The sequence below is a fragment of the Alosa sapidissima genome, chromosome 5 (genome assembly GCF_018492685.1).
Source record: "Alosa sapidissima isolate fAloSap1 chromosome 5, fAloSap1.pri, whole genome shotgun sequence".
Lineage (NCBI taxonomy): Eukaryota > Metazoa > Chordata > Actinopteri > Clupeiformes > Clupeidae > Alosa > Alosa sapidissima.
The window spans coordinates 33,847,602-33,873,318 of NC_055961.1; the positions used below are offsets into that span (position 1 = coordinate 33,847,602).

General features: G+C 41.0%; 1 protein-coding gene across 3 annotated transcripts; it reads right to left on the reverse strand.

Annotated features, from left to right (window-relative positions):
* Window positions 1-3,592: 3,592 nt before the first annotated feature.
* On the reverse strand, window positions 3,593-18,548 carry gnb2 (guanine nucleotide binding protein (G protein), beta polypeptide 2). Of its 3 annotated transcripts, XM_042092496.1 has the most exons (11): window positions 17,754-18,548; window positions 13,286-13,389; window positions 13,051-13,089; window positions 10,602-10,708; window positions 9,932-9,995; window positions 8,516-8,678; window positions 6,215-6,281; window positions 5,767-5,968; window positions 5,176-5,392; window positions 4,918-5,050; window positions 3,593-4,887 (listed from the first exon to the last, which is right to left on the reverse strand). In XM_042092496.1, exons 2-10 carry the CDS (start codon window positions 13,340-13,342, stop codon window positions 4,944-4,946), a joined length of 1,023 nt encoding a protein of 340 aa, XP_041948430.1. In that variant the 5' UTR covers window positions 13,343-13,389; window positions 17,754-18,548; the 3' UTR covers window positions 3,593-4,887; window positions 4,918-4,943. The 3 variants fall into 3 exon arrangements, with proteins under 3 accessions (XP_041948430.1, XP_041948427.1, XP_041948428.1); XM_042092493.1 differs by having other exon boundaries at window positions 3,593-5,050; window positions 17,754-18,544; XM_042092494.1 differs by lacking the exon at window positions 17,754-18,548 and adding an exon at window positions 15,359-15,412 and having other exon boundaries at window positions 3,593-5,050.
* Window positions 18,549-25,717: the final 7,169 nt, after the last annotated feature.

The window sequence follows — 25,717 nt, forward strand, 5'->3', positions numbered from 1 at the left end:
GGGAGGGTGGGTGGGTGGGTATTTCTCTGAAGATTTGAAATAGGATAGTGCGCCTTTTCAGAGATGTGTTCTCTGTATTGAGCTTGAAGGATGTGTGAAATACCCGTCAGATCGGTCATTCTACGGCCTATATTAATAACAGATATAACTCCAGAACCACTCTGTGGTTGACCCTTTCTATCTTGATGATATAATTATTTGCGGCTTGTAACAGAGATGTCAGGTTGTGTTTAGTGTTTGTGTGTGTGAGAGTGTGTTTTACCTACTGTATGTGTATGTTTGTGTGGTAGAGCAACTGGAAGGAGTTTAGCCACTGATGCAGCAGCTGTGTTGTGTGTTGTCATCCACAGGGTCACTGTCCCCCCCCCCAGACACACCCCCCCTCATGTTCCCCTCCATGTGTTCAGTGCCCTGTCTTTGTAAGCACACAGTGTGAGGGGTTAAGTGTGATTTTTGCTCATTCCAGAGCTATTCAACAAAATTATTAGGAAAAAAAGAATATGAATATGAATTGACATCACTACATGTAAAGATATGTATATACAGTGAAGCACTTGAATATCTTAACAGAAAGGAGATTATATTCAAATGCTATCAAGCACTTTGATCTCTCCCTTGATATGTAGGCATGTATGTACCATTTTGTTTCTGAGTCTAAAATTTTATAAAATTGCCCTGTATACCAGATGATCAATGCTAGTGTCTTTGTACAACTGAAGGACACATTACAATTTGCCAAATTGTTTTGCTCCAGCATTAACCTTAAATCTCAGTATCCCAATGTTTGGAATAATTGCATATCATTAAATGCTTATGACCATCACTATACTCAATGCTAGATAGCATTGAATAATGTGTATCCAAAACGTTACCCTGATTGATAGCCATTACTTTATTGTGTATAAATGGCTTTATATAGTCAAATATTGGACCAAGGGCAGAAAAAAACTCATTAGAAATACAATCAGTCCTTTGCTTATGAAGCCAAACTGCCATGTTTACCACAATTGCCGTGCCTTGGAATGGGATAGGTGGTCTGTAAATGTGTTCTTGTGTTTGTGTATAAATGGAATGAAAGGTGAGACTGACAGACAGAGGGAGGGATGGAGGGAGGGAGAGGTGTCTTTGAGTCAGTGCAGAAGCTGATCCTCTCCTCTGTGACGTAAGCCAAGGCACATCAGGGCTTACAGATAAACACCAAATCAAAATGGCAGCCCGCCCTCCTGGCTCATAAAGAAAGGTGTCTTGTGCCAACAAAGTGCACTTAATCTACCCGAAGCCAGAACAGACCTTTGATTTCCACCTTTAAACCGATTCAAAACATAAAGCCATGACTTTGGATTATTTTAGTCAAGCAAAAGGCATCTATTCCCTGGCGTGTGTCACCTCAACCGAGCATGTTGCTGTGCTTTCACACACCATTTAGCCAGGAAGGAATGCTGGGAGCCAGACATGGACGGTATGCTAGAGAGGGAGAGGCCTGTGTGGCTGACTGGGTTGTTTTCTAGCGGGCACCAGTATCCCAGAACTTTGCTATTTGTAATTACATCGTGCCTGTGAACAGATTGCTTCAACTTTCATGCTTGCTGCTCACCTGTGCAAGTTCGTTGCCATGGAGAGGGACTGGTTCCCTGCATTGCGATGCTGATCTGGCTGAATAATTTTTTTTGTCTTGTTTTGTCGTTCGCATATCCTGGCCAGCTGATGATTAGACTTCTGTGTGAAAATGAGCGAGAGACCTAGTAAGAAAAGCCATCACTTTTTTCAACATTGCTGCAGATTGCGTGGACCAGAGGGTGATACGTATTAGTGTGGAGATGCTGGTGACGAAAGGCTGTATTGGGGTTCATCAGTGTTCCGTGAATTATAAGAAACACTTGGAAAGCTTTTAGAGATGCCTAAGAGATGATTTTGCTAAAATGGGGAGGGGACAGGGAGAAAAATTAATATATAAGCTCTATAAGGATGAGGATATTTTTATTACATAGATATGTAAATTATATTGAAAGAATTTAACGAATGTACCTCCACTGAAGAGATTTCTGTGTAACATATTTTTACCGATATATTAGCAATCTAAGCACAATACATTTCTGATTCAATAGGATACTGTAGCTGTATGTGTGGCTATATACACAGTATAACTTTGAGCATTAGAATGAGTTCCCTTCTCTTTTTTCTCTTTCTTTTTGTTTTTTGTGTAAAAAAATACTTTTTAGAAGAATGTATGTGGGTGTGACCATAGTTTGGGGCAGGTGTAAGAGCTTTTTCCGATCAAGGCGCATCATGCTCAGCCCTCTCTCTCTCTTAGGAGTGGTGAGCAGGGTGAAGGGACCAGTCTCATGTTGGGCATGAAGGTGTTCTTGACAAGTAAATAGTAACCTATTCTTCACTGAAAGGTGTCTTGAATCAGTGAAAATACATTTCTTGGTTACACTTTTTTGTCACTGAACATTTTTTGCCCTGAAGAATTAAATTAATATCTCAAACATGACATTAATTAATTTCAAAGCCATTTTGGTTTTCACATTCACTGCAACAATTTCACAGGTCGGTTTATATTATGTGAAGTAATCATTACCACATTGCAATAAAAATGTTGACTTGGTCAAGCTCGAAACACTTTCATTTCAGAGCAATATTGTCTAAATTGTCTAAACCTTGATGAACTCTTATGGGCTCCAATGTTTGTGTGTACTTGTGTTAGTGTGACTGGATCCAATGTGAAGGGTAATTGTGGCCCTCTGTGGCATCTTGAATCCGATGAGTACACATGCTACCCCCCCCCCCCCCCCCCCCAAACAATACATTTACAGTATATTTGCAGAAAAACAAAAACCTCTGTGGTGGAATTGGATGTTTAGTAGCAGGCTCAGAATGCCATTAATCATTACTGTCAAGGTGGTAATTTTAGTGATGCAGTGTATTTCTGCAGCTCTGTTAATCAGAAAAGGCCTTTCGACTGCTGTTTTTAGATATTGATCTATTTAACTTGCTGTAATCAGTTCTTAGCAAATGGCATTTCCTGACTATATTAAAGAAGATAAAGAAATCATTATCCTAGATGGACTTTTGTAAGTATTCACAAGGTTTGGAAGAAGTTTAACTCTGTGGAATGTTGTCATGGTAACCAGGAGAGGTTAAATCTGAAGCGTTCTATGTTGATATCCTCTGTGATGGGTTCATAACGTTATCTTTTTATTTCATGTTTTATTTTCATTTTAATAATAAGAAAAAGTTTGTTCTTTTTTTGGATAAGTAGATGTTTGAGCTGTATTTTAGTGTTCATGTTTTAAGGGTGGGAACTTGAGATTGTACTTCATGAACAGATGAGATTTAAAGTCTTAATATTGTGTTGAATGAACTCATGAGTCTGTCATGTCTTAACACAGGACTGGTTGGTAAAATTAAAAAATACTTTGATCTCAGTTCAGCCTCAGTATGATGTCTTTTGTTCCAGCCTATACTTGCCCGACATGCACACTAATTAATAATGAGTTAAGACCCAATCTATGTTGAAGGGTATACGGGGTGTAAATCTATATATCCCCACTATAAAGGTTTTCAGCAGTGAATAGTAAAGATCAAAGAATGAACATTGATATACATTTTTAATAAAGACAGTGCAGTGAATTGTTACTGAAGTGTTACTTGCAAATGAAAACAATTTGAAAATGCAGTACATTCTGAAATATAACATGGTCAGCGATTTTAACAGTTCCCTTAGACCTGTGACATTCAATATATTATGAACCATTGACGGTTGTACTGGGTTGCCAAAAATGTGTCAGTACATGGAGTTCTTATTTAAATGCCATGTCATTCCGTCAGTGTACCAAGGGACTGTTACTTCAGATATTTGGTGTTTTTAGTTCGTTTCTATTTACCGCTTTCATCTTACAGTGTATATGAGGCACACAGGAAAATGAATAAAATAAGCATAGAAAATAAAACAAAAATTAAAACCATCGGAACAAAAACTATCATATATTACTGATATATATATGCAGGTCAGGTGTACATATCTATAAAAACGTTCACAACAGAAATGGCCATGTAAGTCAGCTGAGATATTTGGCAGTGTTTTGGGGGTTTGGGCTTCTCTCTGCCCTCTGCTTCAGTAGAGACAGTGGACGCATTCTCCTGGGTTCAGATCACTGTGTTTACAGAATGCTAGGGATATGCAACAAAATCAAAGATGTGACAAGGAACTGTTTCAAGTAGTCCCTCGAGGTCTCTTGTGAGCTTCTGAGAGGGTATTTTTTAAAACAAGCAGGTGTGTCTGTGTGTGTGTCTGTCTGTCTGTCTTTGAAAATGTGTGTGTGTGTGTGCAAGAGTGAAAGAGAGAGAAAGGGAAAGCCAATTAGAAAGAAAGAAATACTAGTCATACCAGGAGTTCATAAAGCATCTACCAGCTTACCAAACACTTCCTTTTATGTAGAAGTTGTTTTGGTCACTTTGTGATTCAGTGTAAGATGTAGTATGCATTGTAAAGTGTTTGTCAGTACAGACATTTACAGAATAGTAATATGTGATCATTTGTGTATACTTCAAGTGGGTAAATCTGCATACATTCTGATTGGCATCGAGAAGAATTGCTTGTGACATGTATATTAACGGGTATGTAAACTCATACCTAAATGTAATTAATATTTACAATGACCTTCCATGTGTTTGGATGTGCATGTGTGTGTACACCTTATATACAATACAGTGTGCATCCAGAGTGCAATGTGTGCACTGAAGTGTGTAAAGTAGGAATACTGTATGACCATTTTGTGAGTGCGTGCGTGTGTGTGTGTGTGTGTATGTGTGTGTGTGTGTGTGTGTGTTATAGAAAGGAAACAAAGAAAAAGATGGAGAGACAGTCTGAGTAAAAGTAGTTACGTGTGTGTGTGTGTGTGTGTGTGTGTGTGTGTGTGTGTGTGTGTGTGTGTCTGAGGTCAGTTCCAAATCTTGAGGAAGCTATCCCAAGATCCAGTGCTCACTGCCATACCATCTTCCGTAACACCCAGACAACTGACGCGATTGTCGTGACCCGCCAACACACCTGGCAGAGAAAAGAATCGACACAGAAATATTAGCATAATTAGGTTAAAGTCACTAAAAAAAAAAGGGTGAACAAAATCTAAAACCGTTTTTAATCTTCCTCCTTTGTGAATGATGCCACCAAACCTGGTCGGTCGCCCTTCATGGCGTCCCAGATGTTACAGTTGAAGTCATCGTAGCCAGCGAGCAACAGGCGCCCAGAGCGGGAGAAGGCTACGGAGGTGATGCCGCAGATGATGTTGTCGTGGGAGTAAAGGCCGAGCTCCTGGTCAGCGCGCAGGTCAAACAGACGGCAGGTGGCGTCGTCGGAGCCTGTGGCAAACGCGCTGCCGCTCGGGAAGAACTGGACCACCGACCCAAGGTAAGAGGGAGGGATAGAGGGATGAATGGCATTTAAAAGGAAGGTAAAAGAAAAGAGGGGGATAGATGAAAAGGACAAAGACAGAACATTTAGTAAACATTTTTATTACATTTCTTCTGGTGATTCTCTAAATAAAGTAAAAAGGGAGCTAGTGTGCAGATATACCTTAAGATACAGAAGTGTAATGCATTATGTGACATGCTTAGCTGCATTGTAGCATTAAGGCCATAAATTGATATAAATATATATTTTTTGTTCAGCAATGACAATAATATTTGGCACATGGCCTTAAGACACATAAGACTGAAGCCCGTCTTTACGGATAGGGACCTGAAGGGAAAGGTAATTGCACTCACGCAGACAGCGTTGATGTCCGATTCGTGACCAGTGAAAGTCTGTCTGCACATGCTGTCGCGGATGTCCCAGAGCTTGATGGAGGCATCACACGCACCCGAGATAAACATACGGGAGTCCGGGGCCAGGGACAGGCTCATGACGTCTCCGCTGTGACCAGAGAACACAGTGGTCTGCTGCCCAGTCTCGATATCCCACAATGCACTGCAAAACACATGAAGAAGCCTTTAGCTACACATACTGTATGTATAGTTACACCTATACAACTATTACAGTTATCTCAAACAGACCGGAATTAACATTTTTTTACTCATGACAAATAAAACAACATTGCCTTTCACATTCACTTCTGTTAATTGCTTTCTAATTTCTATCAGAATTCATATTTCATTACTCTAAACCAAGTATGGCATCACCATTCTTTTTATACATAGAAAATCCTGGACTCACCAGGTTGTGTCTCCTGAACTTGTGATGATTTGATTGTCATCAATGAAACGACAGCAGGACAGGTAACCTGGAAATAAAGACAGGCAGGTTGATTTAATGATTCATTGTTTGCACAATCCAGATCTATTGACCCAAACTGTAACTTAAACCAAAGTCCTTTTAGGCAAGTCCCTCCACTCGGCAGCCATTTGACAACGCTTTTTGGGCACTCGTTGGGCATCCATTTCGGCAGAAATGCGTGTGCGCAAGGCTTCACGACACCAATCTCGCTCCAGCGGCGAGATCACAACACATGATTGGCACGATGTCTTCACAACGCACCATATGATTGGCTCAATGTATTCACATCACACCACATGATTGGCTCAATGTATTCACATGTCGACGTTTTGCCGAGGAAGGGGGGGGATATGTGTAGACAACGGCCATATTGGCGTGACAAACTAGCCCCATGCATTTCTATGGAGGATTTTTTGAGTGCTGTGTCTCCACATTAGAAAGTCTCTGCTTAAACTGTATCCTAAAGATCCTTGAGAGTTCCATGGTTTCAGGCGGTTGGGCTCAATTGTATCTGATATCGTTGGGGATCACTTTCAGATCGATTTTGAGAACGATAAAAAGCTGACAGCCAATCAGAATCCATCAAATTATAGCCATCACATTCATTAACACGAGGAGAGACTTTCTAGCCTGGGAAAAATCCAGACGTCCGCCAAATTCGAGATTCGCTCTGAAAGTCCGTCTGGCCAAGAACCCATTCTAGCCCATTTCCAATTTTCCTAGATCGAGGCACCAATCAGAACCCTTGAGGCGGGCTTTACACGATGACGATAGCGCACCCTGTTGAAGCAGCCGGGTTTTTTTTTTTTAAAAACATCAACTATGGCTGCTGCCGCTTGTTTGAAGCTGATATCACGTTGGTTTAAGACAGGGAGTTAGAAGTTTCTTAACTGCTTCCTTATGTTGGAATATGCAACATTGTACAAACATGTATGTAAGGGATTAGCCTGACGAGCCAGACCCACATTAAAATGTAGGGTCTGGGCACTCACCGTTCGCAGTGCTCAGTCCAAGGGGCGGGATAATCAGTTGTCTTTCAAATTCCCTCTGCACGCAATAGGGCAGTGGCAGCGCTATGAGTCCCATGCGTTTCCCACCAGCGGAGCTAGTAGGCTAGTTCAAACGTTTGCCAACTTAATAAAAGCTTAACTCGTGTCACACTGTTCGCCAACAGCAACATCCATCTTATTTGTTTTCAAGTAGCAGGGAATTCAAGCCAAACCGTTGCAACTCTGCCATCAATCATTATGTTAAGCCCACCTAACGACTCTATACACGATTTCATTGGCCTGATTGAGTTTCAATTTCTGGAGCTCACAAGCCAACTGAGAGTTGCTAGACTAGCCCTGGCAGCAAATGTAATTTGCTGCCGCTAGGGGCGCGTCTAGATTTCTAGGCTAGTAAGGGATACCTATGTGATATCTACAACAGTGGTAGGCTACTGAAAACGGTTTGATATTCTGTTCATTTATAGGACTATAGTAGCTGGACACGTAGCCGACAGAAAACACATAGGCTACTTTTGAATTGGTGTGCTATGCGAGCATAACTCGAATGCTACACTTTTGCCTTGAAACAATTCCGGCATAATTGCTTTGAACGTTTCAGTCTCTCGTTCCCCATTCCTGCTTTATATGTCCCGGTCAGCCAGAAAGGACGAATGAAATAAAATGCTCGTTTGAACGTGAACGGTTTTGTTCAGAGCTGAAAATGCAATTGTGTTTGACAGAGGGCAGATGTAAATTGCTAGTGAAAAAATATTAGCTTTCCGTGTGGTACGATGTCTTTGTAAATTAGCCTATGTTTAATTAAAAAGTGGTTAATTCTTCCTGCTTCTCCCTACAACCAGACAGTAGGCGTGTTCGTCTTCATGCAGATCTGTGCAGATCTGACTTCACATCAAGTAAGATCTGCATGAAGACGAACACGCCTAATGTTGCAAATTGCGTGTTTCCGTCACTCTGTGTCTTTCGTTGCTCTGATTGGTTTTTGGCCTCTCCTATTGCGTCCGAGGCATTTTGATCGGAGTCCGTTTGGGAGCGCCCTTTGGAAATGGGCTGTGAACGAACCTTCCCCAGACCCACTCTCAGTTACGACTGAGAAGGGTCTGGTTTTAACCGGGCTAGAGACTTTCCTTATCGTTGGTCAGTGTGGACGCTTTTATCGTTACAATTATAGTTACCTTTATAGTTATCATTCCTGGTGTGAACGACCCTTAACAATAATGCAGGAGCAGGTTACCTGTATGGCCAGGTAGTTCTCGGCTCACGCGGACGTTGCCCTCTCGGGTCTTCAGGCTGTAGATGGAGCAGATGTTGTCGAGCCCCCCACAGGCTACAAAGTTCCCAGAAGGGGCGTAGGCACACGTCATCACCCAGGAGGAGCGCAGGGGGATGGCATGCATCTGAGAGTGGAGGGGGCAGAGAAGTGTAGGCATAACCGTTGGGATCCATTCATATATCACATATGCCATTCACAAATCATTCATAAGGGTTTATATACAATTCACATACTATTCACTAGAGTTGTAAAGGAACACATATTCGTACCGAACCGTTTAAGTACAGGGCATTTGGTACATTTGATACACTTCTGTTTTGAAGTCTTTAACAGTAATCAAGCAGTAGGCTTTTTTTCTTGCGAACCATGTTTCAAATTCGAGTTCCCATACAAATGTTAATTGGTGGACCAGTTTAGTCAATTAACGTCAAAAAACATTTGGCACCTTGTCAAAATACTATTCCTGTTACACCGTTACACAAAAACTTGTAAAATGCAAATAAAAACAGAATGTGATAAACTGCAAATCTCGTAAACCTATAAAGCTGCAAAAAGGACATAGCCAACATATCAAAAGTTAATTTTTAATTTGATGCCAACAACACACAACACACAAGTTTCCATTTTACACAACGTACCAATTTCTTCTGATTTGTGATTTGTTGTACAATTCACATACTATTCACATAACATTCACACGTTTTTGCATACTAATCGCATACGATTCAAATACTGTTCACAAGCATTTACATACTATTCATAACCATTCACTTATACTGGAATAGATACCAACAATGTACCGTTCTCCTGGGTTGCTACTCTCTAACTAGACAACAAAACATAAGTATAGTATAAGTATATATACTCTTTTGATCCTGTGAGGGAAATTTGGTCTCTGCATTTATCCCAATCCGTGAATTAGTGAAACACACTCAGCACACAGTGAACACACAGTGAGGTGAAGCACACACTAATCCCGGCGCAGTGAGCTGCCTGCAACAACAGCGGCGCTCGGGGAGCAGTGAGGGGTTAGGTGCCTTGCTCAAAGGCACTTCAGCCGTGCCTACTGGTCAGGGTTCGAACCAGCAACCCTCCGGTTACAAGTCCGAAGCGCTAACCAGTACGCCACGGCTGCCCCCTAAATGCAATACTTCCTAGGATGTAAGAAAAGGAAGCTATACAGAATAAGTTCTCATATTATATAACACACCACCGTTGTAAGACATGGATGTACACTTCATGTTTTATTTTGATTTTTGGTTCAGGTTGTGGAATCTCACAGTCACACCACTCACTCTCCAAATGCTAACATGTTCCTCTCCAAATGCTAACATGTTCCTCTCCAAATGCTAACATGTTCCTCTCAAGTCAAATTACCTTATTAGTGGTGTAACTGTCCCAGATGATCAGTTTCCCGTCTTGAGATGCACTGACCAGAAGCCTTGGGGACAGAGGAAACGTTTACATTAGTCATGTGAGGACAAGCTCTCCCCCTAGTGGCCACATATTGCACATGCAATGGTTTTCAATGCCCCCCCCCCCCCCCCCCCCATAATATCAGTTACACCTAAAATGGGGATGTGCTTCTTCTGATGAGGGAGCAGCTGAAGGTTGCCGTGTCCTTTCCAGACCTTAAATCGAACTTCTGTTTTTGAGAAGTCTTGCAGAAAGTGTGAGTGGCTGTCTTGAGCGTAAGGGATGACCCTCCTAGTCCTCCTTTAGTACTTCTGCTTTTTACTACTGACTGACTAGAGCACATTTTCATGGGCCTGCACATCACAGGTATCAAGAGAAATGTTGCGAGAACATGGTCTAAAGAGGTCTAGCACATTACACACTCATAACAATAAGAATTAGGAACTAATACTTCTAATCCGCATCACCAGTAATCCACAAAAATACCCATGTATGTATGTGTACGTATATGGGTGATTTGTACAAAACAAATCATGCTAGGGAGCACACATATTGTCAGAGAAATGGATGCACAGCCAGAGTGTAGCCAAAAGGCTCAGAAAAGTGAAGAACGATGTCTGTATCTGCTCACCTTGAGTCAGTGCCCCAGTGCATGGCATAAATCTTAGCCAGGTGGCCACGAAGAGTACGCCTCGTCCGCATCTGAATACGCCCAACCGGGTCCAGACCTGCAGTTATCTGTCCGTAAAATGCGCACACACACAAACATGCACATGTAAGCCATGTTGTTTTTTTTTTGTTTTTTTTTTTTCTCTTTGTGGACCTCACTAAGTGTGATCTGGAGATTGTCAAGTCAAATCATTTTATTTGTATGGTAAGGCTATTTGCACCCCTGGTACAATTAGCAGTGTATGCTATTCATACCCTGGTGCAATTAGAAGTGAATTCTATTCGTACCCCGGTGCACACAGCAATGTGTTCTATTAATACCCTGTCTGGTACAAATATCAGTGTATGTTATTTGCACCCCTGTGCATTTATTCTGGCATATTGATCAGGATGCTATTCGTACCCTGGTGTATATAGTAATGTATGCTATTTACACCATGGTGCGTGAACTAGCTAATTGTTGCAATCAAAACTTCCATTTGAGAACTGATTTCTTGTTCAAATTGTGCGCCTTCTCTCCAGAGATGTTGGTACATATGCGCACTCACTCTGCCAAAATGTATCATGCAGGAATCGAACCCCGGTCTCCCACGTGCTAAACTGTGTCTGTGACCACTGCACTATCTACTAGGTAAACTTATAGTTTATAGGCCTGAGTGTCATATTCACGAAATTTCTGTTAACTAACAAACTGACGGTTGTATGTGTTCACTAAACCAAGATTATGAAAATAAAACACAACTTTTCAATCTAAAACTTAATCTTAACAGATATTAGTGCCGAAACCTTTCAGAATTCTTCACTTTCTGCTGACGAAAAAATGAATGTCCGCCATGTTTTTTGTTCACGTGAGCAATGTCTTTTTGTTGTTATGTCACAGGGTGTGAATAGCTCAGCTGTGTGGGCAAGGCTATTCATAAAAGGGGTGTAAATAGACACTCCGTTATTTGTATAGCACATTTAAACGACAGTTGACCCAAAGTGCTTTACAAGTTAGAGCAGGGAAGGCAGAAACAATATGCCTTGAAGATAGATAGACAGGTGTGCAAGACTGAATATAGTTAAATAATGTAAAATAGAATAAAACTAATATAAAAAGATAACGTTTAAAGAGGTAAAACAAAGCATAAACATAAATTAAAAGACTATAAAGTATAAAAAACTAATGATAAATACCCAAGGATAAGAAAATAAAATAAATAAGTATATATAAACATTTCAAAACAAAGGATAAAACAAAAAGGCATAACAAGAAATTAAAAGCAAGAGAATAAAAGTGTGTTTTCAGATTTGTCTTAAAGCTGGCAATTGTGTTACAGGATTTGATATGGGGAGGGAGGGAGTTCCAGAGTTTGGGGGCTACTACTCGGTCCCCTCTGGCTTAGGGTGTGTCTGGGGGATGGCAAGGAGCTGTTGGGTTGTGGACCTGAGTGATCTGGCTGCAGAGTATGTGGACAGAAGCTCAGAAATATACAAAGGGGCTTGACCATTGAGTGCTTTAAAAACAAAGAGTAAAACTTTAAAATCAATTCTAAATTTCACTGGTAACCAGTGAAGCTCAGCTAAAACTGGAGTTATGTGCTCAAACTTTTTGGTGCCAGTGAGGAGTCTTACAGCAGCATTCTGAACTAACTGGAGTCTATTTAAATTATATTGGGTTAGGCCTGTGTACAGTGAATTGCAGTAGTCTAAACGTGAGGTAATATAAGCATGACTGACTGTTTCAAGATCTTTCTTAGATAAAAAGTGCTTCAGCTTAGCTACTGTTCTAAGCTGATAAAAAACTACCTTTAACAACAGAGCTGACTTGTTTATTAAAATGAAAAGAGCGGTCGAAAATGACACCTAGATTTCTGACCTGACTCTGCAAGTTTGATGACCAAGGGCCAAGGGCATTGCTCAGGTGTTTTGTAGGTGTAGGGGATCCAAATAAAATCATCTCAGTTTTCTTGGCATTCAACTGGAGGAAGTTTGCTGCCATCCAGGATTTAATGTCTTCCAAACAGCTAAAAATAGTTTCAATAGATGAAGTGCAACCAGGGGAGATGGGTAAACACAGTTGTGCATCATCAGCATAGCAGGGATATTTTAAGTTGTGCTTTTCAAGGCATGTATAGGGAGAATAACAGGGGGCCAAGAACTGATCCTTGAGGGACGCCATATTTCATATCCATGACTTAGCGCCCAGATTGGATGATGAGAGGGTTTGAACGGACTAACCACAGGCTAGTGGTCAAAACTAGTGGTCACAGACTAGAACTAATGGTCAAAAAGCCCATAAATGCTCCAGGGCCTTTCAGTTTTAGCATAGGTCTTGTTAGTGAGAATGTTACTAGTGAGGGTTCTGAGGGGGAGTGCGCATGTGAGGTAGTGTTACTGTATATGTTATGAATGTTCTGTCTGCAGGTTACCTGGGTAAGGGTGGAGTCCCCACATGCTTTCCTCGCATCCTGGCATGAAAGAAAGATCAAAAGAGAACATGAGACGTTGACAGTTTGCACCTAGTGTCTATCCAACACCTCAAATGAACGCTTACATTTACATTCATTTAGCAGATGCTTTTATCCAAAGCGACTTACAAAAATGAGGAAAAGTGTTTATACTTTAAGAGATACTGCTTAAAAACAAAAACACTCAGCATCTCACTCTTATCTGGTTCCTCAGTTGCTCTGCCTCCTGCCGAAGCTGCTCCAGCTCACTCATGGTGGATTCCCCCAAGCCCACTCGCTCACCCTTGGCCACTCAGCCACCTGCAGGGGGGCACAGAGCAAACCCAAGACCGGTCAGTCACTCTCTCAGTTAGACACACACACACACGCACAAACATACCAACACACAATCTCTCTCACACACACACACACACACAGGGTGACAAGATGGCCTGGCAGACCACACCCCATAGTGCTGTGATTTTTCTCAAGATTGCTTTAGAATGTGAACGTGTGTGCCTCTTTGTTTCTATTTGAATTCTAAGGCTTTATATTCATTTCAGTTGCGTTTATCAAGTGTGGTTCCTCAGTGAGCTCTAGGACAGACCCATCTGGGGGAGGGCAGGAGAGACAGGCCTGGTGCACAGCGGAAGGCACTGGGGAGTACTCCAGAGAACCCATCTAATGCCTTATTTACATGCTCATTCATACCAAGCCACGGCGCCTTCATTGTTAAATGCCCCACAAGTGCATCACGCAGGAAAGCTCAGCACATTCAATCTCATACAAGTATTTTTTCAATGTAGTAGGAGGAGGGGTGTAGTGTGTTCTGGTTCTGTCTATGTATGGTTATAAGTCAAATTTTCAATCAAATTCTTTTAGCCCTGTTTTATACTTTGTGCATCTTAAAATACCCTGAAGGTTAACAATTTCCATTTCTCACTGTTAAGTGAACAATACAATATTTGGACATTTATACTTTCAGATGTACAGTTTAAATGTCTATGATAGAAGACAAATTTAAAATGGCATACTGTGGTCATAAGTCACAGTCCATACTGTATTCAATCACACATTGAGTTGAATTACCCCTATCTGTATTATGCACATCATAAAATTGTATTAGTCCTGGTATCTGTGGGACATAATCTGTAATCCCATGTAATCTGGGTGGAGACCATCATGTAATGGGTTTTGTGGTCCATGACCTACTGCACTTTACAGAGAAACAAGATTAGGATTATAACAAGTAGCAATAAAACGGGTGTTTGTGCTTGTGGTTTCCTTCATTGATTACATACTGCATACTGCATATCAATGTAAATATACAGGTCACACAAGCACAAGTTTAAACTTCATGTAACTGTTAAGACTATATAAATATACAACACAACTACCTCTATTTGTTTTTATATATATGTCCTATATTTCTATTTTGATACATACATGTTCTATATTTCAGTCTTGCACTTTTTCTATGTCTGTATTTAAAGTATGTCTATGTCTGCATGGGAAAGTAAGAAACGAAATTTCAATTCTTTGTATGACCAGTGCATGTAAAGAAATTGACAATAAAAGCCGACTTGACTTCTGTTTGTGTGTGTGTGTGCACCCGGACGTAAGTACTCTATGTGTGTGTGTGTGTGTGTGTGTGTGTGTTGAATGCATTATTTAAACCTCATTAATTGAACATGATCATCTCTTGTAGGCTCCACTGAGACGAAATAGGATTTTCAGATCATTGCAATGAACAAAAAGGCCGATAATCACGATGCAATATAGTAAATTAAGAAAAATGGCATTCTCAGTATTGTACTGCTTTCAGAAGAACTCCACAGTGCTATTTACAGGGAAGGAACACATTCAAATTTCGTTACATAAATAGATTTTTTTCACATTTGTGGGCGTATTCAAATAGGCCATAACCTCATTTACTCATGACAGGCTGGCCTGATGCAGACACCAGGCATTTGCATCCCGTGTACAGTTATATTTGTAAAAGTACTGAGTTTGCATAGGGACCAACCATGGAGGCCTCTTGCGAAGGAACAATGCGAAATGAAAAACCACCAGGAGGCTGCCTCCTAGGTGAAAGTGTACTTGTACGTAAGGGATAATGTATTGTCCGCCGGTAATTATCAGAAAATAAGTCCCGACAGGGAGAACAGAACCCCGACGCGCAGCGGAGGGGTTTTGCTTCGACCTGAAGCAAAACCCCTTATTACACGGCTACTTGCCAAAACGAGAAAAGAAACCTAACACAATGAATCTTTAAAAATGATTTTGTTACCGTTTCGTGTCTTCCGCTGACAAAATAAATAGTTCGCCACACAGATAGAACTTGACAGTTTCAGGTGTTGCGTGGCAACGTCTTACTAGCTTACTTTCCCTTTCAATGAAATTCCATTGCAATAAGCGAACGGAATTCTTGCGGAGGGATATGAAAGACGTTAATCAACCCGTTGCCATTGACAGCGGTAATTATATACTTTGCCGGTGATTTATATAGATTTAACAAAGGCCCGAACGTTGGGAAGGCCCATTCATGTGAATGGAACTTTCTGCAGCACTCTGAAGAGCCTTGTAATAAAGGACCTTACATCACGAGAGAGATGGCATGGCTGTGCTATGATCCCCTGACACGAAAACAAACTTCTCACTGGTACACCTACACACACACATGCATTCTCTCTCTCTCTCTTGCGCACACACACACACACATAGCAGTAAGGAATTAGCTGGGTCATTGTGCCCCGGGGAGAACTCAACGCAGATGGATCGCGCAGCACTAATGGGAGGCGACAAGGGGAAATTAGTGGGTCCCGCTCTCATATCCCAGCTGCTCACTTTACCAATAAAGAGGAGACAGGAGGGGATGCATCCCATGGTGCACTACTGCCACGAGGGCTCATGCGGGACCTCATCACCTGCTGAGGGTTAGGTCTACGCATCCCTGGCACCATACCTCAAGATACACCATCACTGTATCTCCAAGAAGCTCCCTTTCCCAGTTCCTATGCCACTTTGGACTGAAAAGAGGGGATTCCTTATAGTGTTTTATCGCTACATCCATGGATATGGATACAGTATGTAACCGCTAAACACTATACATCAACTCAGTTCAGAGTCCCTGGCCCTTGACAACGTAGGGGTGTGCACTTTTTGTGATGATGCAGTAGGTATTCCATTATAACACATCAAGAGGCATCAGTTTGGAACTAACAATAATTTACTGCATCCCAAAAACCAAAGAGAAATCTTGGGAGAGATGAATGGCATGCAGCCATTTTATCTTAATTGTGTTTGCTTATGGGGGCTGTAAATATGGGTTGCCTTAGGGAAAACATGGCATTTCTCAAACTGAATTTGAGAAAGTCTGATGGTGATGTGTTGTATAGTAGCCTATAGTGAATTAACTCTCAAAATGCCAACATAAAGCTGTCATGACACTAATCATGCTCACTTACATGGTTACAACATTTCAGCTCTATCTAGTCATTGAAGGCAGTTTACAATTCACCACCATCAACCACAAAGCATTTCCTCTATGAGCCTATAGCTTAAAAGGTAGGTTAATGGCAGCCATGGCCCACTTCCACCACATTTGCTCAGGCAATAAATCATCTCGAGATGATTAGTAAAACTAAGAAAATGGAACAGATGTAATGTATAATGTCAATCTGAGCCTGGCCATCCATAGAAGGATGGGAAGATTGCATTGTAGTTATTTATGCCAGTTTAAGTCCTCCTGACCTGGCAGTTTCTGTCTGCCTGCTAGTTCACTGTCTTCTCTTTTTGCCTAGCTACATTGTTCATTCTCTATTCGAATATCATCTGATATTCTATCAGTAGGCCACGTATTGGGTAAAAGACCGAAAATTGGGTAAAAGACAGAACCAGATTAAGCAACAGTATGCAGCATAGGCAGGCCTAACCTACAACAACAATTAACCAAACTGAGGCACTGGGATAGCGCAGACCAGGCCTTATATCTTGCAATATTAACGAAAGTGGGGGGAATAATTGTGGATGCGCCCCGTGATTCGGATGCGTTCCAATGGGTTCTTCCTTGGCCCATGCAACACCCGACCACCAAGTTTCATGAGAATCGGACCGATAGTTTTTGCGTAATCTTGCTGACAGACAAATAAACAGACAAGCAAACTGAATCGAAAACATCACCTTCTTTATAATTATTGCTTTCAATAAGGTAGCCTATCAAAACGGACTATGGCCGTGTGCAAGGCTGCGTTAAGATGACCAACCCGAGGCCATAGCTCCGGTAACAATGTAGCCTAACAATGAACGGCAAATGCAAACAAGCTCTTGTCTGATTAAATACCAATGGAAAAGTCTGTTCATTTACACTGGTGCGTTTCCCCAGCATACAGGCCTACAGTTTATGCCATCACTGAATCTGAAAGACCGTGTGATCATATTGCACACCGTGCTAGCCCACTCTCAATCCAAATGAAAATGCTGTAGGCAGGCGATCCATAAACCGCAAAACTGGTGATTGGCCTACGTGGTATTTTGCCAAGATCTTCAACTAAAAATCCAACAAGTAGCCGAACATAGCGCCATTTCACCAATTTTGTCAGATATATTGAGGGGACTTTAACCCCTCTCTGAAGGTTTAACTGTAAGACATGCGCATCCTGATGGAACATGGAATGGATGGATACCTGTATTTTTTATCTTGCTTGTGAGGCAGCTGTTCCCCACGTCGAACGACTATGGGCTGGATTGTTTAGACGGGACGAGCTAAGTCCCCCTTGATCTTCTTGACAAAAACCAACACTGATTAAATTAGTATGTATTCAGAGCTTCCCGTTGGTCGATTCTGTCTTGATTTCCTCTTGGTAGCTTCTTTCCAGATGTCAAAAAAACGTCAAATTTAAGTGCAGAGCCACCATTGCTCCTATAGACTGGATGTCTTCTCGAGATGAATTTGCTTCTGCTGTAGCCTTTCCCGTTTCCTTCGCCTCAGGTTTGGTTCGTCATACACACACAACCCTCAAGAGCCTGAATAGCCTATACGAAAAAGGCGATTTCTATCATCACAAATTGACGCTTCATTTCAGTCTGTTTTCACCCAAGAGCTGGACAAAGATTAAATAAATGTCGAGGCATTTGTTTCTCGCTGTGCTTTCGTGATCCTCGCTTCCTTCCTCCCTAGCTTGACGGTCTCTTCCTCCTCCCTCCTACCCGTTCTATCGTTGCGATATGACCGTCGCCTCCTTCTTCAAAAATGAATTATTAAGTAAATCGAAGCACTATAGGCTTAGAGCTTGAAAGACAAATCAAAAGATGATAACATAAATCGACTTGGTTCTTGCAGGCGACCAACACCCACCCATCGGTGCAACAATGTCAAGAGTCAAATCACTCTCTAATGGATGAAGCTGCTACAATAATATTTTTTTTCGATGACACATTTAGATGTCAGTTTTGCCCCAAATGAAATCATACGGACAGCGTATGGTAACGTAACATCTCATATGCAAGACCAACCACACCCATTTTGCTAGAGAATGTACCATTTCTAAACTCCCCTTTTAAACGTAATTTGACAGAAATTTGAACTAAAGTTCAGTACCCATCTCAGGAGAGCAATGGTGATTAGGTTATCTAGGAGGGACAACAAAATATCAACCTTAATGTCTTTGAAAGAAATAACAATGCTGCAGTATGGTTGTCGTGGTTGTGTAGGCTATAAGTTAAAACAAAATAACACTGGCAGTGGACCTACTTCCACGCCCTCCAACGAGTTGAAAAGAGATTGCGTCTAGTTTGAGCTCACTTCTATGTCACATGACTTTTGTCATCGCCGCAGACCATTCGAGCAAAGGATTCATTCAGTAACAGTGCGACACTAACAAACGGCAGAAAAGTAGCCTACTATTGTTTTTATGAAGACCTTTTCTGACCAAATCATTTGCTCATATGTTCCATAGCCACAGACTGCTCTTTCTATTTCTTAACACTTAAAAACGACTGGGATATAAGGAGTAGGCTTGTCATTTTCACTATGGAAATGCATCTGAAGAGGAAGAAGCGCTCTCTTGGTCTTTCAGTGTTCTGACAAAACCAACAACAATCAACATTAGTTCTATTTCACATAGTTCACTATTGGAAGAAGCAGACAGGAGTAATTAAAAGTTCACACTTGGTTGATTGCACTGAGCTTTTGCTCTTCTGAGACTGAGGCTAATACTCAGAGGATGTCGTTTGATAATGAGCTGTGTAATTACAGTTATACAGGTTTCTATTAGCCATGAGGTTTACAACACAGAAACAGAATAGAGAAGTTGAAATGTGCATTGGTCATCTGAACATATTAATAGCTACTAAGACGTAGCCTACAGTGTCTCTTGGGAAGAAACATGGAGATTTAAACCTCCATAAATGAGCACATCAGTGAATATGAAGGATTGAAGGATATGAAAGATTATATCCAACATTGCATATCTGCCTATTTTAACGATCAAGTCGTTTTGTTCAGGTGATTTGTATATGTGGCTTATCAATTCCTGTTGTAGTGTATAGGGATCCATTTCCTGAAGTTGTGAGCTACTGTATGAACAGTATGTGTGAGCGTTTACTCCCCTGCAGGAGTCTGACAATGGTTTGCTCCACCTGCCCTGTCTTTAAGCCCCATCAGGGACTGTAGTAGCTGAGGATAGGTTGCTTAGCAACAGAATATGCAGGGGCTAAAGCAGGCACTATATGGCAAAGGGATGGGTATGAGGGGTAGTAGACTGTACTGATGTGTTTAGAAGCAAGATCTGTACTGAGCACATTACAGTAACAGTAGGCTACAGCCTTTGGCTGATTCTCTCTCTCTCTCTCTCTCTCTCTCTCAATGTGTGTTTGTGTGAGTGAGTGAGGGGCTTGTATCACATTCATACTAGCCAGGTTTGAAATTCAACCATTCCAATCCGACCATTTTTCTTTGTACACCTAGTGTCTTATCAGTGTTGATTGTGAGTTTAGGCAAGGCATGGCAATAACAGGCATGAAAATCACCACACTTCTCTCACTTGTCCTAAGGGCAGGAGTGCACCACGGGGACATCAAGAAAAAAATCTATTTATTTTGACCAGTGCATCCACTGTCTCTATAATCAATGCAATGTTGAACACTGAGTGATAATGCATATTTGAAATCATTGAAGATGTCAACACTAGAGGGCATGGCTGTTCCATGCACTGTGTTGCTTCCCACAGATCTTAGAAAGCTCTACCACGTGGTTGCTTCCATCACTAGAGATTCAGAGGTGAAGCATAGTACTTGAATGAAACATGATGGACTAAGGCTACAATCATTGGTTGTCTGAAATCTGATGAAATACAGACCCAAATAAAATAAAAAAAATGGTGGGGAAAATAGATTCAAATGCAATCTAAAAATGTCTCTGATAAAGTGGTTGTTGATTGTAGTGTTTTTTAGTAAGGTTAATAGTACTAATAGTTAACTTGATAGCCCTAATGAACAAACAATATTTACAGGTGCAAAGGTCACCAAGACATAGACCTCTCCAGAATAAGTCCCGTCTCCGTAACTTCCGTATCCATCCAACTTCCGGGCGTCGATTGTCTATGGGAAATAACATGGCGTTTCGATAATATATATACCGGTAATATGATATATATATCATACCGGTAAAACATCTGTAGGTAGCGAAGTAGAAAAAAATGGTGCGCCGATTGGCCTACACACTTCTGCCATCTAGTTTCCACTGGGTTTTTTGATTGTCGGTGCCGTTAAAGTAGAAATATATCAGTAAGAAGCACTAAGCTAACGCACGCTTCAGACGCCGCGACTCCCCCAGTCAAGGCTGCATAGCAACGGCAATGTTTCATAGTTTGTCTTCCCCGAAATGGAGTTCGTGACACCAGAGCCTGTTTACGGAGGTGGCACTAACCCTGCGTGAAATCATCATGTTTGATAGGTTGTTAATACATTCTGAAAACGTTACTGTTCTGATCATGGTCATGCAAAATAAAGCTATGGACTCAATACGATTCAGCCTCTGATTCCTAGTGTGCTTATCATTATCTGTTATTCGTGAAAAAAAGTCTCATCTCGTCATGTCTTTAGTGTCTTCGTCGGCAATTTCTTTCTTTTTCAAATATCTCAATAACAGCCAACAAACTCGCACAGTCAAACCAAAGTTAAGTCATGTTGAAAAGAGGCTGAACCTTGCAAACGATTTACATTTATAGACCACTGAAACCACGCATGAATCACACGTGAAAATGACCATCACGTTGTGACTGGTTGGCTGTGAGCAAGATCTAACGCCCTCCTCCACCCGCGTACATCGGAACTAGCTCCCGGTTAGTATTAATAATCGTTTACTACTTAAACGGCACCGACAATCAAAAAATCCAGTGGAAACTAGATGGCAGAAGTGTGTAGGCCAATCGGCCCACCAGCTTTTTCTACTTTGTCACCTACAGAGTTTGACAGGTACGATCTTTTAAAACGCCATGTTATTTCCCATAGACATTTGACGACCGGAAGTTGGATGGATACGGAAGTTACGGAGGTGGGACTTATTCTGGAGAGGTCTATAGAATCAATATTGCATCTATTTGACGGTTCTCCACCAGTGGGCTGAGGCACACTAGTGTGCCATGAGCCAAAATGAGGTGTGCCGTGGAATTTTGAGGAACCCAATGCATTTTTGTACAGGCTACGGAAATAGGCAAGAGGGGTGTTTTAAAATGCATCAGTGACACATCTTAATCAAAAATAGTCTTTACCTAGTCGGGAATTAACAGCTTTTTAAATCTGTTTTTTAGAAGGCTACCATTCTCAATTTGATTTTATTCTGAAGCTGAGATCTGTCACATGACTAATTTTAGGCAAGCTCGCCACAATAGTTTACTACCTACGGTTGTTAGGATATGTTAATATTGATAGATTTAGAAATTCAGCAACAATCTTAGGAGTGAGGAGTCACACAACTTTGGCAGCATCCTTTACCTTGTTGAGCAACAGAAAACAATCTCCTTTCTCAATCTGTGAATAATGTCATAACTTGCCTTTCTTTTGTGCTCAACTCATCACTAGTGTGGCAGGCTTTTTTCTTTTTTTTTCTGCCCAACAGCCTTAAAGCTTAAATCAAAGCACATTAGATATCAAGGCAAGATATATAAAAAGTATACTCACCCAGTGTATTACTGTGTGGTATAACAACAGCTCTGAGAAAGACCGCAAAGCCTTGCAGAAAGTGGTGCGCTCAGCTAAGCGCATCTCTAGGACCCTCCCTGCATGATATATATATCAGCCGATGCAAGAACAGAGCCACTAAAATCATAAAGGACTCCACCCATCCCAGTAACTGTCTGTTCAGTTTGTTGAAGTCAGGCAAGCGCTTCTGCAGTTTGATGGCTAAAACCGAGAGACTAAACTGAGAGACTAAGAAAATGCTATTTCCCACAGACCATTAGACTCCTCAACATGGACATATGCCAACTCTTATGAATACCATGGACTCTATCCCATTTGAATATAATTATTTATTTTTATTATTATTATTATTATTACTATAGAGCATCACAGTCCCGCCCACAGGAGTTTCCGGAAGTAAGAATTCAATGCAATTTCTCCATTGACAATTCGGGTATAAGCTATAAAAACTTAACTGCACATGTAGACTCAAAACCAGCTACGGCTGTACTAAGCGATTGTGTATGCTCATATAGACGCCAAAAGTTCACGGGGCACTAACCTCGTTTTGAGATAAATGTCTTTTATTCGCAATGTCTTGGATAAGTACTTCATTACCCACAATCCTGAACAATCCCACAATCCCACAGTGATGCCTCTGATTGGTGGAAAGGCCGTTATGATCATAGTTAGACATTCTCTGTTGAAACCAAAGAGTATACTCTTTGTTGAAACTCTTTAGCGAAAATTATTGACGAAGATGGCGGAGTCTTTTACTGCATAAGGCGAAAATCTTCATGTGAATAAAAACTTTCTAGACGAACATTGGTACTTGTATCAACAGGGATTGTGGTTTATATATCACACGAACTTAGTCAGGGCCAATACATCATCAAATAGGACACTGTAAATGCTAGTTTAAACACTTAACTTTTCAGGTAGCCGATAGGCTAATCATTAGCCTTTCAGACATTTAGAATGTCATTATAATGCTGCTAACATTAGCCTACATGCTGCAACACAGGTATGACATATATTATGTTTTAGTGACCTTGTTGTTTCTATGGACATGAATTGTTGTTTATAGGAAACAACAACTTAGACAAGGCATAAAAATCCCTGTATATCCTCATTAAGTACTTAAACTTTTGAACTAGCTAGCTAGCTGATAGCACAAGCTGGATGCTACCACCGGCTAGAAACTGCAGTACCTGCTAAAATGGTTAGCAAACCGTCCATGCCCCCGTGAATATTTCACTGTTTCAAGGACGAAATCAAGAGTGTCCAAAGGGGTGAAAACCACTTTAAATCGGGTCACATTATTGACTGTTGTGTGTCTGAGGGTCAGCTTGTGGGTTTTGTAAGGGCCAGCATGAGGGACAAGACCTAGCTGCTACAAAGTTGTGTGGTGAGTTGTGCAGAGAGGTTGGTAATGCTAGATCTAGTTAACATTAGCTAGGCATATCATTAATCATTAACCTAGAAATACTTCTTCGTACATTTAATGAACATTTTGTGTAATAATTCACCGCAAGTTACAAAACTGAATATGGTGGTCCAAGAGCGGTCCATGCATCAGGATGGCAGTCAGATACGAAGCACTGCACAATGTTACTAACGTTAACGTTAACCGCTTTCACACACACATGATATAAAATACACGATGGTAAATATAACATTCAATACCAAAACACTATTATTTACACGATTACTCCGGAAATAACTGCTGCTATTAACTGCACATTCACTATATAAAAATCACTGTTTGGAGGAAAAGGTTCGCGTGCTGTCGTCGGTTGGAAGTTCTAATGGCAAAATCGCGCCGGGTTTGCCTCATAGACTGTAAAAAATATGGACAAAGCGTCTGTGACGTCACCCATAGATTTTCTGAAGAACGGTTATGAAGCCGTTTATGGGGGGTATGGGCGGCGCCATCTTGGAAAACCTTGGGAAATCCTAACCCCGCCCACCTCCTGAGCAAGCCGGTGAACCCGCCTCGTCGTCAGCCGAGCACAGCAGCCTCAGCTAAGCTATCTGTAACGTTAGGCCTACAAGATGGACTGGCACAGACGTTGCTGTAACATAATTTGCTGGTAAGTTTGATCTGCTAACGTGAAGTTCATGTATGTTTCTTAATGCCATGTTCAGACACTTTTTAATTTTGTATGCTGAAAGGTATTCGGGTGAACGGTTGAAAAGTTGAGAATGAAGAGTTGAGTTTGCAGATTCTAGCTTCTAGGTAAAATAAACTTAGCTATCCCTCCCTTGCTGAAGTTATGGTAAAATAACGTAGAGTAGTTTAGCGTTACAGGTTCAGCAACTCATACTGACAAAAATGTATCTTTGCCTTTATTGTTTTGTGATTAACGTTAGCATCTCATATCCTCAGTGGCAGCCATCATTGTAACGTTAATTAATTTACGATAACATCAGCCAGCTCGCTGTATTCTGTCAACGTTTGGTGTGAATTGATAACAAAATCGTAGTAGGGTATTAGTTAACTTGTACATCATGAATTCATTTTGATTAACTCTTAATATCACGTTTTGAAATCGCTATATTGCTCTAAAGTTGTCAGTGGTAGCTTGGTCTAAGATGACATTGAAATTTCTCATCGGTGGCCATTTCACGATCCAGCGTTCATGTTCGGTTAGCTTTCCTTATTTCCCCTTCTTGTCAGGCTATTATCAAAACGTTAAATCCAGTTAGTGTCCGGTGTTTGGCATAACAATGCCAATATTAGTGTAGTTTGTCACTGAAGACCCATTTCAAATCGCACAATAGTACTACAGCATTGTACAATAACTGTACTTTTGTTGATTACAACAAGTAGTGTTGGTTTGCCTTATTGTATTATCTTGTAAGATATATAGGTACTAATGAAAAGTTTACCTTTCTATTTTGGCAGTTCGCCATGGGGAGGAGGTGGCAAGGAGGTCCATGGGCTCTAACCTGGGCCTAGAGGTCCAGGTGAAGTGGTTTGGCTGGGGTGTGGTGATATTGAACCCATTGAGAGTATACAGTACGTTTCACTTTATGTTTATTGATGGACTGTTACACCTACCCTTTACTTATGCCAAACCCATTTCTGTTCTTTAAATATCAGAAAGCAAACTTACTGTTGATTGCACTGAACTTGCACTTGGAAATGTTTATGGAACTTTTCTGAACTGTGAATTACATTAAAACTCATGCCAAACCAATTTGCCTGTGCTTTCAAAAACATTTATACAAATCCGTCAGCTTCAGTCAGTAGGTTGAATTGAAGACCCAGATGCAGAAGTAAAGGTGATTTTTTACTTGTATATCTTGAGCATTACAGGTAACCACTGAATTTGTGAAACTAAAATAACAAAAACTAATATGTACTAAGCTAGTACATAGTCAATACATATTAGATCACTTTAAAGACACAGATGCAAATGCTGTAAATAAAGGTGAACAAAGTCCTTGAAATCAGAAGCTGCCA

What these genes read in the sequence shown, in the direction of transcription:
- gnb2 (XM_042092496.1), bottom strand. Translation starts at nt 13,342, where the DNA reads ATGAGTGAGCTGGAGCAGCTTCGGCAGGAGGCAGAGCAACTGAGGAAC. An exon ending in AGAACTACCTGGCCATACAG is followed by an intron (nt 6,282 to 8,515) that starts GTAACCTGCTCC and finishes CTTTATTTCCAG; the next exon opens with GTTACCTGTCCTGCTGTCGT. An exon ending in CGGACATCAACGCTGTCTGC is followed by an intron (nt 5,393 to 5,766) that starts GTGAGTGCAATT and finishes TCGGTGGTCCAG; the next exon opens with TTCTTCCCGAGCGGCAGCGC.